General features: G+C 40.5%; 1 protein-coding gene across 1 annotated transcript in view; it reads left to right on the top strand.

Annotated features, from left to right (window-relative positions):
• The window catches only part of LOC136867277 (cytochrome P450 6j1-like), a 32059-nt gene extending 21329 nt beyond the window's left edge, over positions 1–10730 (top strand). The window contains exons 6-9 of the mRNA XM_068226837.1: positions 928–1088; positions 1352–1573; positions 2856–3116; positions 9635–10730. Coding sequence (XP_068082938.1) covers positions 928–1088; positions 1352–1573; positions 2856–3116; positions 9635–9801 — 811 coding nt within the window. The 3' untranslated portion in view covers positions 9802–10730. The remainder of the gene's footprint in view (positions 1–927; positions 1089–1351; positions 1574–2855; positions 3117–9634) is intronic.
• The last annotated feature ends 2214 nt before the right edge of the window (positions 10731–12944 follow it).

Here is a 12944-nt window from a genome sequence, read left to right on the forward strand (position 1 = left end):
CTCACTTATGACACCATGCTGTCGTCTATTTCTCAAATAACAATTTTATCAGCAAATAGAATTTCTTTTTTTTTTTCTTTTTTTTAGTCATCTTGAATTCCTTGGGCTGCCTTTCACAGTACCAACGCAAAGCAAAGCTAGGCCGTAAAGGCGCTTGGAGGAGGAAAATATAAATATTTTCGCTACTTGAAACCTCATCCCTAAGTGTTTAGCAGTATGCCCGACTACAGTTGTCCCAATAGGCTACTTATGGTATAGGGCTGATGGCCTAGATGTTAGGCCCCTTTGTACAACAAGCATCATCATCATCATCATCGTCAAATTCTGCTGTAGGCTGATTGAACCACGGATCCATCCTTTATGATACAATTATTTACTATAATTATGAATAATTCATATATTATGAACAGGAAAATAACCACGCATTAAGTAACTTCAAGTAAATTCAATACATTTGTGATTATAACTCCCCTAATTAATATAGAGCGAGAAAGTAAAAAAAAAAAATGAAATGTCGTATGACTTTTAGTGCCGGGATATCCCAGGACGGGTTCGGCTCGCCAGGTGCAGGTCTTTCTATTCGACGCCTTTAGGCGACCTGCGCGTCGTGATGAGGATGAAATGATGATGAAGACAACACATACACCCAGCCCCCGGGCCATTGGAATCAACCAATTAAGGTTAAAGTCCCCGACCCGGCCGGGAATCGAACCCGGGACCCTCTGAACCGAAGGCCAGTACGCTGACCGTTCAGCCAACGAGTCGGACAGCGAGAAAGTGATTCGCATGTATATAAAGGTATCAATTATTTAACTTGTGATCGATATTGTCAGGTACAAATTTATGTTGTTTAACAATGCCATATCTAAAGTCTTGGCTTTAGATGAATGAAGATATAACAATAAGACAGTTGAACCATTTTGACAGGATTATGCCAACTGAAGTTGCTGATTTCTATCGGAGAATCGTGAGTGAGGTAGTGACATACCGAGAGAACAAGAAAGAGACACGTAATGACTTCCTCCAGATGTTGATGCAGATCAAACAGAAGACACAAGTTGCACTTCAAGAGAAAGCCGATGGTCTAGGTGAGAATACTTACCAGCTATGTCTTGAGAGGAATTACTGATGTTGTCGTGTGCTCCACTTGTATACTACGCATATATCAAATAAAGTAAGCTTGTCTTTTGGGGTCTTTTATATATAAAATAAATAAATACATAGATTACATAAATAAATAAATAAATAAATAAATAAATAAATAAATAAATAAATAAATAAATAACGTCTTAGCATTGATAGGCATTAGATCTTTCTAAATCTAATACCGATCATTTTTAATTTGTTTCAGGCTATTCAGATGAGGATCTCACAGCACACGCAGTCACTTTTATAGTAGAAGGCTTTGAGACGTCCTCGGTAACAATGAGTTTCCTCCTCTACGAACTGGCCATGAATCCTGACGCTCAGGAAAAGTTACGACAAGAGTTAGCGGAAGCTGTGGAAAAAAATGACGGGAAGCTTACCTATGATATTATTCACTCACTGCCGTATCTCAACATGGTTTTTTCAGGTAATTTTCTTTGCAGATTCCAGTCATTTGTTAATCTGTAGGTAAAAAAAAATATTATTATTCATTTCATACTTTAAGGACTACCAGGACTGAGCATATTCCTCGCAAAGTGTAGTAACAGTCCTGTAAAAAAACTTTAATAATTACTTATGAAAATCACCAATATTTTCAAATGAAACATTATCTCAATGCAAGTAGGAATAATGAAGGCTCACTTACCTGAGTACGTTTTCAATGAAACTTGAGATGTAATCCTACTCCAACTAGGTTATCAAAAACATTATTCATGCATGTAACTTTTCGACTGAATTGATATTTTACTAATAGCCCTACAGTTTTAAATAATAATATGTTAATCAGTTACCCTCAGATAAGAGCGGATTTTAACTTTCACGATGCAGCAAAATGAACGTTGGTAATAGTTAAGTTATTCGCAAATCAAGGAAGAACGCTACCAACGTAACTGCTAAACTTGCACTGGCAAGCGGAGTCTCTTCACTGTACACAGAAAGCAATCCGAAATTATAAAATAATGATAAATAATTAACTTCAGCAGTAATAGTGGAAAAATGGCAAGGTTCCTACCTTAGGAACCAACTTTAGATGTACAGTATGTATGTCCAATCCTTAATCCGTCTCTCTTCGGGGTCAGATATGAAGCGAGATGAATCCTCGTAGCGACTTTTTACCACTGGATGCCCTTAGAGACATCAACCACTTCAGAGGACTTAATGCGTTGAAATGAATGACGTGATACATGATAGGGAGAGGGTGAAACCCGGTGCCGGCACGTAGTCTACACTTGTCAAATAGCACCGTAAGGTCTGCTCAAGGCTTTACGTCCCCATCCGACGGACATATCACCATTAGCAGCGGCATATGTCCTCAGAGGCTGTGAGCTTGCATCCGGGAGATAGTGGGTTCGAATCCCAGCCCTGAAGATGGTTTTCCGTGGTTTCCCATTTTCACACCAGGCAAATGCTCGGACTGTACGTTAATTAAGTCCACGGCCGCTTTCTCCCTTCTCCTAGGCTTTTCCTATTCCATCGTCGCCATAAAATATAGAGATATAACTACTGCCAAAAGTGCGCAACATTGCATAATTAGTGTGTCCGCACTATTATTAGTAGTGTAAAAAGGGATAATTAATTAATTAGTGTGAAGTTCAAAGATAGTCATAAAAGTTATAGAAAGCTAATTTATTATTTAGCCTGAAAACAGAATCATATTTATAAGACTCATTTAAAAAAATTATCAACATTGGCCTATTTTCTTGTTTCAGAGACTCTGCGCATGCACCCGCCGCTGATGACAATGGAGAAATTCTGCACGAAGCCGTGTGAGCTACCCAAGAAGTCTGGTGGTACTATGCAGGTGGAACCAGGAACGTTGATTATTATTCCCATACATGCCATACAAAACGACCCGAAGTATTTCCCAGAACCGGACAGATTTGATCCAGAGAGATTTTCAGAAGAAAAGAAGGAATCTATTCCAAAATACACGTATATACCTTTCGGTGAAGGACCTCGAGTTTGCATAGGTAATTAAAACCTTACACTAGGAATTACTTTCGAAACATGTTATAACTTTCAGCAAAATTAACGAATTGCTTAAACATTTCTAAGTGAATCATAAACACGTTAGTACGGTTCGCGTAATCTGCAGCTCATATAAATACTTCAACTCAAAGGCAATCTATGTTACTATAAGCGACGAGTCTCCCTATCTCTGTAAAGTAGACCCATTCATCTTTCTGCAAGTAGAGGCTGGCTAATAGACAAAGCATTCTGAACATTTGCGTGTTCTAATAAAGATGATTAGAGAGGGATATGTTTTTACAAGGGAAAGGTCGCCGAGCTAGTTGACTACGCGATTAGTGTCACGTAGGTGTAAGCTTGCATTCACTAGGCAGTGGATTCAAACCCCACGGTCGGCAGCTCAAAAAATATTTTTCCGTGTTCTCACAGCAGGAAAATACTGGGACTGTAATTAAAGTTACGGTCGCTTCTTTTGGACTCAGTTCTTCTCTATTCCATCGTAGCAATAAGGCCTCGCCGTGTCGGTAAGACGTAAACCTAACAAAGAACGGAAAGGAGAAAGGGAAGTTGTTTTTCTGTATGTAAATTATAAGTGTTAGGCTATACAAATTAATCCTCAGAATAGCAATTGGCCCCTTTAAAGCTGCCAAGATTATCATGTTTATAAACTTATCAATCTAGCCTCTAGCTCCAGCTATTAGACCTACTTCTTCTATAAATGTTATATTTTCTTATTTTATGGAGTTGTGGGTCGGTAGGCTTCGCAGTTTTATTTAGAACTTCCGCTGGTTTGCTTTTAGAAGCCATAGTTCTCACGGTAGGGTCAATCAAAAATCCATGAGTCGAAACAGTTGGAATGGCTATCACATGTACCCACGTAGAAGATTCATTGAGCGTTAAGTCTAAGTACTTCCTCATCTTTTCTCGAAAACAGCGTGGCCATTTTACACCTACCTTGAAATATAGGTACAAGCGTCTAATCATATCCCTCTGGGTTTTTTCTTTTCTTCTACACAGACTTCATTAATGCATTCTCCTAGAGAATTTACACTTCTCATGCCGTGAAACTACTACATATGCCGGTTCAATAAAAAAATGTAGCCGTACGAATTGGGATGTGATATTTGCCGCTAAATACAGTATGTTGAAACAATATTGAACTCATGTCGGTAATATTATTGAAGAAATATTTCCTTCATCAGTATGTTTTATTCAGTGACTGTATTTATTAAGTAACCCAGATTGGGTCGGTACTTTGAAAGGAACTAAATACCTTTATGATGGTAAAAGCGAAATAATAACGGTTGCATTAATTGAGACATTGGTGAATGTCACATATACTAGTCAGGTCTTTTCCATACCCAGTCACATTATTTTCATAACAAGGCTGAGTTAACACCGGTCCACACTCCCTTATCAAGGAAGTACTGAAGAGCTAGTACGGGAGACACCTCTCCTTACAGAAGTATAGCAACGAAATCTAAATGAAACAAAGTTGCATAGCTGCAACAACAAAACAACAACAAAAAAACAATGACAGTATAACAAACAGTTACATGGAAACAAGATGTTACAATAAGTTACATCAAAACAATAAATGCCATTATAACGAAAGAAGAGGAATAATAATAATTAGTAATGCTATTTGCTTTACCTCCCACTAACTACTTTTATGGTTTTCGGAGACGCCGAGGTGCCGGAAATTTCTCCCTCAGGAGTTCTTTTACGTGCCAGTAAATCTACCGACACGAGGCTGGCGTATTTGAGCACCTTCAAATACCACCGGACTGAATCTGCCAAGTTGGGGCCAGAAGGCCAGCGCCTCAACCGTCTGAGCCACTCAGCCCGGCAGAAGAGGAATAAGAAAAGGAGTAATTGAAACAAGAATAAAAATTACCTTATAAATAAAAATTACTTACGAGTACCGTAACTTAATTAAAATAAATCACATGAGAATCCAGAAGTAATATACGGGAAATAATCCAAAATATCCATTTACATGTAAAGTAACGTAATAAACACAATCACATACAAATTCACAGAAAATTTTAATATTTACAGTACTTTAACACTACGATTTGCAGTAGATTGAGCGTTACAATGACTTACTGCTAGTTTAACATTGCATCTACAATACAGTCAATTAGACATTTACACACAAATGTATGATGTAGTATCTTTCCATGGAACATTCCAATAGAAAGCGTACTCGAATTACTTACTGGTTGAAGATTGGCTCAGTACACTGTCGAACCTTCGAGAACACAATTATGTGAATACCGTGGCACGGAGGAGCTGGGGGACATGAAATAGCTGATGAACTTGCTAGACAAGAATCAGCATAATGCTTGATACGACTAGAACCATCTCTTGGAATACCTAAATGTACCATTAGGTACCATTAGGAGCTGATCCAGGGGCGAACGCCACAAAAGTGGAAAACGAAACAAACATTAAACATGGGAAACTCTTCATCAAAGGACTGTGTAAAAAACCCACTGGAACTTACGTGCAGTAGAATCCGTTAGGATTTGTATTAGTACTCCTCAAAAAACGCGCCATTAAAGGAGCATTTAAATAAAATGGGAATTCTGAAGAACCACCTAGACTGGAGTCAATTCAGGAAAGAGATAGAACCTACCCATACAATCAGTACATGTCAGACCCTTGCCTTGAAGACGTACAATATATTTGAGAACACAATCATCGAACCAAAGGTATTAAACACAGACACAATAATGGGAATACACGCTTTTATTAATACTAATAATACAGGAATAATATTATCTGAGCGAGTGGAAGATGCAATGGCCGCCTGACGCATAAGGTTCGTCCGGTGAAGTCACTGACTCAGCTAGTCTGCAAAAAGTTTCAGTACTACGTACAGTATGATTGCTTCTTATACACTAGTAATTGATCGGTTTAGAGTGTTCCGTTGCTTCTGAATTAAGGTCTGAACAGTTTATTTTTGTCTGCTGTAGATGGTTAAAGTATGAATTTACTCGGAGAGTGGCAAGAAAATTCTGAAAACAATTTCCTAGAACACGAGTACCAACGCGTTACGGAATTAATAAAATTGTGTATAAACTCAAAATTGAGGGGTTCAGTGGTAAAAAAAAAACAGAAGAGTTAAATAACCAACTGTCTCAAATGACCAAAAATGCAGGATATTTTGTGAAAGACAATCTATCCCCCTGAAAATCTTCAAGGAAACTGGCTCCGAAAAGTGAGATTTCACATTCTTCTGCACGACGGGTGGCAAGAAAACTGAAATTTAAAGGCACATAAACGCAAACTTTAAGCCCAAGAGACCCAGTCGTAATGAAACATTGCAATTCGTTTCTTTGTCAGACAACAGTGGTGAATTGAACTTAGTATTAGTATTGTTTTCTGATGAGGCGTGGTTTCATGTGCATGGCCGTGCAAATTCGCAAAATAACTGGTAATGGTCAGATGAAAATCCAAGATGTGCTATTAGTTTCAAAAAGGATTGTAGGGCACTATTAATTCTGAACGTGCATAGATAGTGCAGGTTTATGGTCTACTCGTTCTTCTAATTTAACGACTTCCGTTTTCTATTTATGGGGTATGTTGAAATATAAAGTGTATAGAAGTAATTCCCGCACCATAGAACAAGTGAAAAATGCAATTCGCACAGAAATTTTCTAAATACGTGAGGCTGAATGGCAGACAGTGAAGCGGTTACACGCTACAACGCTTGCTTGAAGGCTGATGGAGATCATTTTCAACACTTAATCTAATGGGGTAAGTTTTGTTGTCTTTATATCTGTTTTTCAATCTACTTGTCCATTCATTAAAGACGACATTCTTTATACGGGCATGCGCGTTCTGTGTGACAGCAGCGCGCTCTCGTTTGCCGACACGTGGCATACAGGAATGTTGGAAACTTGTACAATAAGGCTGTAGATGGCAGTGTATCCGGAGCAATGTTACGGGCCACTGTTACTAAAATAAATAGCGGACTAGCAGTCCGTTTGGCATAACTAATGAATATTTAATATTACACTGGCAGAAAAAATCTAAACACCATGAAATAAGGAATGTAGAATACGGAAATTTTGGCAATATATTTCTCGAGGTAACATATTTAATTGATTAAAGGTACAAGACTACAGGTTAATATCCGCGCGAGAAAAGTCATTGAAAATGCGCCATGCTGGTCCATTAATAACCGATGTAATCTCCTGACTGTTGAATGCAGGCATGCAACATGCATTGTGTCGTACAGGTGCCGGATGTCAGCTTGTTGGGTGGAGTTCCATGCCTGTTGAACTTGTTCGGTCAATACAAGGACGGTTAATGCCGGTTGTGGATGACGCTGGAGTTGTCGTCCTATGATGCCCCATACGTGCTCGATTGGGGACAGATCGGGGGATCGAGTAGGCCAAGGCAACATTACGACCCTCAGTAGAGCACATTGGGTTACAACAGCGACATGGTGGCGTGTTTTGTCCGTTGGAAAACACCCCCGGGAATGCTGTTCATGAATGGCAGCACAACAGGTCTAATCACCTGACGGACGTACACATCTGCAGGCAGGGTGCGTGGGATAACCACGAGAGTGCTCCTGTTGTCGTAGGAAATTGCTCCCCAGACCAGAACTCCCGGTGTAAGTCCAGTGTGTCGACGCCGCGGTCAGGTGGAATGCAGGCGCTCACCTGGCCTCCTCCTAACCAGCACACGACCATCACTGGCACCAAAGCAGAACTGGCTTTCATCGGAAAACACAACGGACCTCCACACTATTCTCCAAGTCGCAGACGGCGGTGGTTTGGGGTAGGTGAAATGCACGGAGCAGGCCGCCTGGCTCGGAACTTTCCTTCAAGTAACCGATTTCGAAGAGTTCGTTACGTCACTGTGATGCCAACTGCTGCTCGAATTGCTGCAGCAGACGCAGTCCGCTGCGTTACAGCCATACGCATCACATACCTACATATGTTAAGCATCAGATTCATGCGCGCGGTGGGCATCGCCTGGTGGACCCACCCTGTTACTGTGAGCAGGCCTCGCCGGGCGGTGGTCACTGCGTGAGGGGGCCACTGTACTTATTATAGCCTGTTCAGTAGATTAGATTTTCTCACAGGGCCAACGGCTTTCCGGTAGTGTGTTGACCGTCGGACATATGATTTCTATTTCTATATGATTTCAATTTTTATATGGTTTTGTTTGCTTGAGCTATCATGGATTTGAACTCTGTATTGGGCGAAGGCCTGTATGGTTCAATAAATCCTCTATCTACAGCCCTACGCCGAATACGGCGGTTCTCCCTCTCGGTGGTGCCACGGGGACGTCCGGAGCCTGGTCTTCTTGCGAACGTACCTTCTCGTGACCACTGCTGCCAGCACGCATGCACGGTGGAGACAATCCTGCCAAGTCGTTCTGGAATAGCACTGAAAGAAAATCCACCTTCACGTAGCACCATTGTACGGTTTCGTTCAAACGCAGCGAGCTATGGATACTGTCCTCTTCGTCGTCGTAAAGGCAGTCCTGACCCACTCACAGCCACTCCGACAAATGTCACAGGTAACTAACGCTCTCGCACAGTACAGTCCGTATTTATAGCAAACCTGATGTGCAAAGTCACGGGGCCACTACTAGCACCACGCTAATGCAATTCCCGGGAAATCTGAATGAACATCATCTTTCAGATATATAAACACGCCTACTAACGTTCGTTAATCTAGCACAACCCCTTCTTGGTGTTTATTACAGTAGTAACAAAGGTTATGGTAAATATTTGTATGTCAATGGAATTAATGATGCTGTACATAGCCTGTAATCCGAAAACAGCGATTGCGAATAACACAGTGGTTTGGCTGGTTGCTATCCCTTCGGACACCCAATCTCTGCGAATCCTATGTTGGGTGACTCCAGCCACCACTTTTGTAATTCTAGAATATTTATATATAATTAACTATGCAAAACTTAAAATACGTCCATACGTTGTAAAGTCGTCCGTCCCTTTGGCTTAGCATTCATCGTAACGGCGTTCGGTTCAGAGAGAAATAAATTAAACATTTTGCCGCTCCTGGTTAGTTTCTCTTGTTTAAAGATTGGGTATTCCGACCACATCCAGATGTAGTGCTGATATCAATTAATTGGTAAAATGTCAGGATTAAGATTTAAGTATATTTATTTGCACATTGAGTAATTATTTCGAATCTGGAATACGCCATTGTGTATGATCCTTTTGCTGAGCTCTTCTCCTCCTAACTGGGCCAGACAATGCCTTCACTGACTTTTGCCAGGTTTCTCCCTTTCATCTTACCTGCCCAACCTCCCTTGTCTATTATTCTTTATCAAAGTGTCGTCAGTATTAGGTTTCCGAGTTTTCGGGAATCTCGCCTTTCATGTAACTTTACTTCCCTTTGCCGATGACATTCTCCGTTTGACCACGCCTCTTCACCTATCGCCAAGGATTAGGATAACAGAGATGAGTATCTCAATAGATATCCTCCTCCAAAGAACAATCACATCCACCATCACTGATTTGTTTCAGGTATGCGGTTTGCCCAACTTCAAGTGAAAGTTGGTGTAGCTCAAGTTGTGTTGAATTACGACATCAGGCCATCGCCCAAGACACCAAAGACGATCGTCCAAGATCCGAGCTACATCTTCGCTGCAGCAGAAGGTGGACTTTGGTTGAACTTCGCTAAAAGGCAATGACTACCTACTTTTGTCAACGCAACTAGAAATACACTAACTTCTCCTTCTTGGCATAAGTACTTTTCATAATATGTTTTAGTGAACACCGAATCTGTTTAATGATTAGATTAAAATCCGGATCCTTGGTTGAATGCTCACAATATTGGCCTTCGGTTCAGAGTGTCCCAGATTCAATTCCCGCCAGGGCTGGCGATTTTAACTGTGTATGGTTAATTCCTATGGCTCGGGATCAGGGTGTTACCTTCATCTACGTACACCACACCACACCACACCACACCACACCACACCACACCACACCAAACTTTGCAACTACAAGAGAAACATGTGTGTTACCCACACAGGATTGACGCCAGATAGAGCGAAACACACTTCAGGTGAATACCCCAATTAACTGATAACGACAGTAAGAGGAACAAGATATCTATTAAAAAATATAGATCATTTATATTAACACAGAAATACTAATTATTGTTTAAATCCAAGTATATACTGTCAGACCTGAAAAATATAAATTTCATAGAATGCCAGTATAAAATTTTATTGGTGAACTACAGAATTGGTGTTGTGAAACCGGTGTTTTGCTAACTTTGGAGGGATCCATGAAACATTAAAATTAGAATCCATCTACAACATTTAAATTTGTGGCCTCTTTTCGACTATGAATGGAAACTAGTGTAAATATGTTTTCGAAAACGACTTTCAATCTATTAGGTCGTGTTACGTACATTTAGTACGTGATGAAGAGATGTTAAGTAGAGAAAAAAATGGCCAACCAGACACCAGTGGGATCCGAACCCACAACCTCCCGATTTCGCGTCGTGAAAATTCAATATTCATTAAATATGTTTGTTTCGTATTCACAGAGAAATTACCAAAATGTGATTTTGTCTTTTTATCTTTGTAACACTGTAAATAAATATTTCAATATACTTGTTTAACGACTTATTTTAATTATTGGGAACTATGCAGTGTAAGAACTCCGCTCGTTGTGATTTCATTGTTGATGCAGTGTTTTTGCATCTACCTCTTGGTACAAGTCAGAGCAAAATGTAGCTTCCACAGAAGTTCCATTCATGCCTGTGGTAGTATAGCATCTGCTGAGCTATGATGGTGCCAAGTATGTACGTTTGGAGCACAACTTGTGTGTTAGAGTGTTGTGAAAAGATTTAGTCATAGGGTCAGTCACTGGGTTCACGTAAGCCTGGAAAGTTTCGCGGGACCTGTTTGGACTACTGGACTTCACACGAGTGTATATTAGTGTGCTACTGCAGGTTAGTGTAGCTTCGTTCAATGCAGCTCAGTTGGTCTTAACAGTGAAAAGCAACAGGGAAATGAGCAAACCACCTGTAAAGGAAAGCGAAGAGTGGTTAACAAGTGATGGATTTATGCAAGTAAGGTAATTAAAGAGGGCTCAGGTCCAGCATAGGAAAACATTTCGTGAATTTATGAGCCTTGGTGGCTGAAAAATGCGTGGAAATTTACGCCAAGGACTTCAGACATTTACCACTATTGACGGCGAAGGCTTTTTTTCTTAACATTCAGGTAAAAATATTGAAATGGGAATAAACGTGTTCAGACAGAGGGAAAAGTAAAATGCTATCAGTCTGCTATCTGCGCAAGTATCCCTGAATTGTGGAAAAATAATTTCGAATGAACGCAATATATAAATGTGGTAGTGGTATGTGAATGAATATACAGTATGCAGTATTAATGTTCCAAGCGGAGTGACCGCACGTGTGTTCGAATCTCACCGTCGGTTGCCCTGAGAATGGTTTTCTGCAGTTTTCCATTTTCAATTCCAGAAAATAGCGAAACAGTCCCTATTCATATGCCACAGCCGAATCCTTCCGCCTTCTTACTCAATGTCATTCATTTCACCTTCCTGAAATCCTCAACTAAGGTTGGCGTAAGGAAGTGCTTTCGACCGTATAATCATGCGATATATTTCCATCTCACCTCATCCCCAACCCCGTACCAGGAAACAGGGATAAGCGGTAGATATACATAATGGTATTAATGAGTTCGACGTTTCCTGACTACCCAAAATATGGTGCAAATATTCGCAGTGAGTCGGAAGATAATTTGAATGTTCTAATCAGCAGTTCTTAAAATAATACTGTTTCCTGATATTAATTACATTTAGTGATATGTAGAAAACTTACGTTTGAAAATATGTCAGTAGATTCTTATTTTTTAAATAATGTTGTTCGGTTAAGGAGCGATTTGAAGGAAAATGCTGAATTCTGAGTGTTTTGAAAGTGGCTCTTCTGAAAAGAGGAAGTTTTCTTAAAACAATCCTGGAAAATGTGAATAGTTATGAGCGAAAACATTAAGTACATTTCTGCACGCGTACAGAGTACAAAAATACTGCTAAATATAGAAATACTACTAAGGCGGTAGATGTTAACAAAACATATGATAGTTGCCTTATACGAATCTTAAAACTGGACCTTGCACTTCCATTATCAACAGCCAAATCCTCCTTCTTAATCTGAAACTTCATATTCTTCTTCGCCATCCTACACGACTTTGTTGTAGAAGAGATCCTCACGCTCTTTCAAGTTGGCTGCAAAACATTTTTCAGAATTTTTCGTCTAGTTGAAGATTTGTTACATTGCTTAGACTCTACCTCTCTTCAGAATTGATAGTGGAACCGCCAGTGTCACGTCTATGGCGGACTTCATCTCACACCAAAACACTTCCATTTTTTTGTTTTGTTAAATACAGCCTTTTTACATAAAGATAATAGTAATATAAGTGGGGGATTTTGCCACCTCCACCTCCACAGGCCCTCCGCAGAGGCATCCTCCTCCTCCTCCTTCTCTTCCTCAGGCCCTAGGGAGAGGCCTCCTCCTCCTCCTCCTCAGGCTCTCGGGAGAGCCCTCCTCCTCAGGCCCTCGGGAGAGGCCTCTTCCTCACGCTAGCTAAGAGCGCGACCCTAACCTCACGTCCGCCATCTTGGAGGGGATTAACTTTTTTATGCGTAAGAGAGCTAGCCTAACCCCATGGAAGGGCCCAACGTCAGTTTTACAGCCGGACGCCCTTCCCGACGTTAATTGCACAAGATGGCGGCTATACATGGCTCCTTATGAGACACCACCTAACCTCACATCCGCTATCGTAGAGAGCTTAACCTAACCTTT

This window comes from Anabrus simplex, chromosome 1, assembly GCF_040414725.1.
Source record: "Anabrus simplex isolate iqAnaSimp1 chromosome 1, ASM4041472v1, whole genome shotgun sequence".
NCBI classification, from domain to species: Eukaryota; Metazoa; Arthropoda; class Insecta; order Orthoptera; family Tettigoniidae; genus Anabrus; species Anabrus simplex.